Consider the following 6,111-nt stretch of genomic DNA (forward strand, 5'->3'; position numbering starts at 1 on the left):
ACTTCCTTCAAAGGTTCCCCTGGACTTCCTTCAAGGATTCCTCCTGGAATTCCTTCGATAATTCCTCCTGAAATATCTTCGGAGATTCCTCATAGAATTCTATCGGGAAATTTGCCTGGAATTCTTTCGGAGATTCATCTTGGAATTCCTTCGGGGATTCTTCCTAGATTTTCTTTCGGTGATTCCTACTAGAATTCCCTCAGGAATTTCACCTGGAACTCCTTCGGAGACATCCTCTGGATATGTTTCGTTGATTCCTCCTAGAAATCATTTGGGGATTCTTCCTTGAACTTCCTTGGAAATCCCCACTGAAATTCTTTTGGGGAGCCCTGCTGGAATTTCTTTGAGAATTGTTGCTGGAATTCCTTTGGGATTAGCACTGGAATTCTTTCGGGATTTCCTCTTGAAATTCCTGCGGGTATTCCTCCTGAAATGCCTTAGAGCAGTGGTGCTCATCTTGCGGCCCGCGGGCCGCATGCGGCCCTCCAAGCCTTGAGATGCGGCCCGCGGAGTACTTTTCGACGTACAGAAATTTTTGAACGATTGTTTGGAATAACTCGTTCAGTTTCTTAAGAAATCCAACAAAAAAAATTAGCTGATCAATTAAAATGTTAAAAATACAAAAAGAACAATCCGTTCCGGTAAGATATGAACTCACGACTCCGAAATATTCCGGCGTCGTAAGCTTGGTTTTGTGGCTAAGTCACGGAAAAAAATAGTTCTGGTGTTACTGTAGCTGAAATATCTCAAACAACTTTAAAAGAAATTCCTGGAGTAACTTAATATATTCTGAAAACTATAAACAGGATTCCAGGATCAATTGCAGCAACGCCTGAGGAATATCTGAACATTAATCTTAAAGCAACTTTAAAAAATAATTAAAAAAAAATGTCAGGGATTAAAAAAAAAACTGTCAGGGATAATTGTAAAGAATCCCAAGAAGAAAAAATCCGGTGCATCTTTAGGATAAATTTCGATAGCAGCATAGGAGCATTCCTGGAGGCACTTTGGGAAATATTTGTGAAACATTCTGGTTTATGTCGAGTTCATAGAAAACCTCAAGATATTTTTAAAAGACTTTAATAAAAATCTTTAGCTGCAACTCCAGAAGAGACTTATGGAAATATTTCACTTAAATCTTCGAGCAACTCCAGGAAAATTTCCAGAGAAGCTTCAGGAAAAATCCGGAAGCTATTCTAGAAGAAATACTTGGAAAAGATTAATGGTAAATGCGTAAAGTAACTTCAGAGCAATTCCAAAGGTAAATCTAAGAAAAGTTCTTGGAGGCGTTCCAAGGGAGTTCTAGAAATACTAAAAGATACTCCAGAAATTTTCTGAATAAGCAATTTCAAGATAAGCTGTTAAAGAAATTGCTTGAAAATCTTCTGGACTAACTTCAGAATAAAGTTCAAAAGAAGATCCAGCATTTTTGGAGCGATTCAGAAAAAAATCATATAAAAGTTGCATGAGAAATTTCTGAAATGGCTTCAGGGCAATCTAAAGGCGACTCCTAAATTGTTTGTTTAAATTTCAATTTGATACTCAAACATTTTTCTAAAGCAAGCCTATGAACCTAAATTGCGTTTTGTTTTCCTTAAAATACTAAAACAAAACTTAAAGTTCTGCTGAATATATTGTAGAACCACAGTTATTATTTTTGTCACTTAACGAACAATAAAAACTACGTGATGCAAGTTTGACTCTTACACAAGTTCTGAACGGTTTAGATTTTCAAAAACAAAAAGGCGTTGTAAAATGGTTCTTTTTGTTGTTTTTGTTCATCGATATTCTATGCGGCCCGCCGGTCAATCCCGCATTGTAAATTTGGCCCGCGGTATCCTTCAGTCTGAGCACCACTGCCTTAGAGGACTCCTCCAAAAGTTCCTCCGGGGGTTCCTCCTAAAATTTCTTTGAAGATTCCTCTTCAAATTCATCCAGTGGTTCCTCATGGAATTACTTCCAGGATTCCTCTAGGATTTTTTTCGATGGTTCCTCCTAGAAATCTTTTGAGGATTCCTTCTCGAATTCCTGTAAAAATTTTTCTTTGGGGATTCCTCCTGGATTTCCTTTATGTATTCCTCCTGGAATGGGGATGTCTTTTGATATTCCGTCGGGGATTCCTGCTGAACTGCCTTCAGGATTTCCTCCTGAATTTTTTTCCGGGTATTCTTCCTGATATTCCGTCGAGGATTCCTCCTGAAATTTCTAAGGGAACTCCTCCTGGAATTACTTTGGAATTTCTTCTTGGAATTCCTGTGGCGATTCCTCTTCGGTTTTTTTTTCAGAGATTCCTCCTGGAATTCCTTCGGGCTTTCTTTCTTGAATTCTTTTGATGATTTCTCTTAGAATTACTTCAGAAATTCCTCCTAGAATTCGGGGACTCTTCCTAAAATTAATTCGGGGATTCCTTCTTGAATTTCTTCTACCTTGCATGGGGATTCCTCTTGGAATTCCATCGGGGTTTCCTTTTAAAAACCATTAAGGATTCCGCTCGAAATTCCCTCGGATATTCCTCCCTATATACTTTCGGTGGCTCCTCCAGGAATTTCTGCAGGTATTTCTCTTGTATTTTCTTAGGAGATTCCTCCTAGACTTTCTTCGGGGTTTACTTCTGGAATTCCTCCGGGGATTCTTCTTAGAATTCTTTCGGGGATTATTCCTAGAATTTCTTCGGGAACTACTGCTGGAATTATTTCGAGGATTCCTCGTGGATTTTTTTCGGCAATTCCTCCTAGAATTCTCTCTGGGATTTCTCCTGAAATTCCTCCAGAGATTCCTCTAAGGTATTTTCCGTTGATTCCTCCTAGAAATCCTATGGGGATTGTTTTTCAAATTCTCTTGGAAACCCTCACTAGAATTCTTTTGGGGATTCCTTCTGGATATTTTTCGTTGATTCCTCCTAGAAATCCTTAGAGGATTCCTTTTCGAATTCCATTAGAAATTCCCGCTGGAATTCCTTTGGGAATTCCTGCTGCAAATCCCTTAGGGTTCCTACTTGAATTCATTTGGGAAATCCTCCTGGATTTCTTTCTGGAATTCCTCGAAAATTTAAATCATGGATTTCTTAGAAGTTTCTGCAGGGATCTCTCCAAGACAGATTTTTGAACCACTAGAGATTTCTGCAAATGTTCCTTCAAGGTGTCATGCAGCAGAGGTAAGTCCAGAATTTTCTTTTTATATTCCTCCAGGAGTTTCTTTTAAGATTCCTCCTGGAATTTCTTCTGAGATTCCTCCGGGAATCCTCCCTGCAATCTTTCGGGGAAAACAAAAAAAAAACTGTAGCAAAATCGATATTTTATTGCCTTCATTTGCAATGGAGTACCTAATGCAACATTCATTATGGATGCGGATAATGTCACATAGGTCTAATCACTAATCGACGGTAAAACACACTAGAATTATATTGCTCAATTATGTCTCCACGAGTCTGAATCTATAGTGTCTATACGAGTGAGTGGGTCGGAAATGTCTAATTTCTGCGTTATATTTGTAAATCAGCCCTAAATCTATAGGGTCTGGGACCATTTGGGCAGGGGGGCCTATTTTGGATACTAGCTGCTATAACTCAGTCAATTTTTAGCCGATTGACTTAACTTTTGGGACACGGAGTGATACATACAGTATCTACCCATGAACAAAAATTGAAGTCAAACTGCCCAAAATACATATATGTACCTATACATAAAATACATATAGGTACCTATAGGTACCTGTGCCTCTACCCAAAGGGTCCCAAACCTTAGATGCAATGCTTTGTGTAGTGTCTACCTAATGGTTGTGTGCATAGGATGTCTACCTACATGAAATACTACTCATGACAGTACCTAAATTTCTAGGTATGATTCAATATTTTTTTTACTTATTCATTTATTTAAGGCTCATGCGCCAACGGGCATAACGGAGCCGAATCCAGTTAAAACTATTTACAATTTCATGTTTTTGTCTTATAAACTATGTTAGTTTTGGGAAACCGAAAAACTCGCGGTTTGGTCGAGGTTAGGGGGAACAAAAATATTTGAGGAAAGGATAGGGTGATGGGGCTTTTCATTAACACGTGACAGCTTGGTGTGGCGTATTGCTGCTGGTCAAACGTAGAGTGGGCATACAACCTGTAACGATACATACAGACGATTTTCGAAGGGACACGAGGTGGACAAGTGGAGCAACAAGACTGGGATATCAAATAAAGACACGAGGTGGACAAGTGGAACAACAAGACGGGGATATCAGACGAAGACTTCAGCTTGCTTCAAGAAGTCGTACACAAGCTTCATATACTCAAGATCAAGTTTACCCAACACATCTCTAATGTCTTCCTTTTCTGGTTTACCTCGGGCCCTGAGGGATGCACATAAATCGGATCTGGCAATACCGTATTCGGGACATTCCCACACAACATGGTTGATATCTTGATAGCCTAGGTATGATTCATTATGTCTACCTAAGGTAGTATAAATACGGGTGGTAATTGGACAACACAGAGATACTGCACAAGCCTTGGACTTGTTAACATCTGTGATATTCTTCTTTTGAAGGATATAAAACTTTGCATTTTTTTTTCGCGTCTGCTAATTGCTAAGTTGCATACGTGAGTTGAGCTCCCCTTCAATACTTACTTTTCATGAAGTTTAACGGAAAACGCCGTCCGTTGCTTGACCAGTTCCTCCCGGGCCGAATGAAGCTCCTTCTGCTTGATACCCAAATCATCGTCTAGCTGGTGCAGTTTTGTAGTTTCCACATTGAGCCTTTGCTGCAACTCATCCACTTTAGCTTCGAGTTCACTGACGGTACCCCTGAATCTGTCCTCCGTCGTTTGCCATTGTAGCTTGCTCCGTTCGAACTTCTCGGTGATGGCTGAGATTTCCTCTGCTAAGTTTTGCCGTTCGTTTTTAAGCTGCTCGAGCTCTATCAGCATTATTTGCTCGGAATTTACATTTCCGTTCTTGTTCATGGCGCTTGGAATCACGTTTTCTTTCAATTGCTCGATCATCTTCTCCTTTAGCTGGAGGGTTGCGTGAGCTCGGACTCGATACTGCTGCAACTCTGCAGTGACGTTGCTGGTTTCCGTCTTGGCGATTTCCAGCTTCTGTTGAAGTTCTTGCTCATTCTGGATGTGCTTGGACACTATGGATTCCAGCTCCGATATGGATTTGATATATTTGGCGTTTGATTCTTCGATCGATGTTTGCTTCACGAACAACTCGTTTTTCTCATCGATGAGTGCTTGGCACAGGGCTTCCAATTCCTTGATCCTATTCTCATGATCTGTATTGCTCAACTGATTTAGAGCACCTTCTAATTCGATCTTCAACTCGTCTCTTTCGGATTTTACTTCCGCCAGGATAATCTTCGTAGCGGCCAGTTCTTTCTCCAAGGAATACCCGGTGTCCACACTAGCACTTGTGACCACAGGATTCGCATTAAGCTCAATCACAGTCCCATCTTTTTTGGAGCTTATCGAGCTTCTCCGAGATGAGGCCTGCCTCTCGGATTTCACGGATCCTCCCGTCTCGATCTCGTAAAAATTACTTCTTTCGTGGGAAGCTGAAGAGGCAGATCGGACCATGCCTCGGGGTGATGCTGTTTTAACACTCAACGATAGGGCTCTGGAAACCGGAAGTTTCACCGGTGCCGGAGGATTCTCTACGGCAGATGGAATAGTAGTAGTCACTTCCAGCAGGGGTTCCACGGCTTCCACATCACCACTTTCAGTCGATTGACGGGTCAGCACTGTCGCAGCGTTTTGGTCTATTTTGGTGAGGATATTTTCGGCCTTTCCGGCCAGATCCTGTAACCAGGACATGTTCACTTTAGTTTGGATGCACTGCGCACTATCTAGGACATAATTCACTTATTATAGCTATGGAATTCACTTGAAAAATTAGAAAAACTTGAATTTTAGTTGCACTAATGTTTTGCATCAAGTAACGAGTAATGTAAACAATGATCGTTTTGAGTTTTTAATCATCGCCATCGCAGTAAAAATAGATCTGTGCGCTATCAATGATGGGCACGCTAAGAGCGCTTCATCATCACGAATCATGAATCACGTTTACGTCGGGAAAAATGAAATAATTTAATGAGTCATGTTTCCGGTTTGAATTCAAACTG

At 40.6% G+C, this 6,111-nt stretch overlaps 1 protein-coding gene across 1 annotated transcript; it reads right to left on the reverse strand.

The window, feature by feature from the left end:
- Nucleotides 1-6: 6 nt before the first annotated feature.
- LOC134290039 (golgin-84-like) lies at nt 7-5,957 on the reverse strand. Its single transcript, XM_062856987.1, has one exon. The coding sequence runs from the start codon at nt 5,801-5,803 to the stop codon at nt 4,613-4,615; it is 1,191 nt and encodes a 396-aa protein (XP_062712971.1). The 5' UTR covers nt 5,804-5,957; the 3' UTR covers nt 7-4,612.
- Nucleotides 5,958-6,111: the final 154 nt, after the last annotated feature.

Source organism: Aedes albopictus, chromosome 3, assembly GCF_035046485.1.
Source record: "Aedes albopictus strain Foshan chromosome 3, AalbF5, whole genome shotgun sequence".
Lineage (NCBI taxonomy): Eukaryota > Metazoa > Arthropoda > Insecta > Diptera > Culicidae > Aedes > Aedes albopictus.

Coding starts and splice junctions, on each gene's coding strand:
- LOC134290039 (XM_062856987.1), bottom strand. CDS start 5,803: ATGTCCTGGTTACAGGATCTGGCCGGAAAGGCCGAAAATATCCTCACC.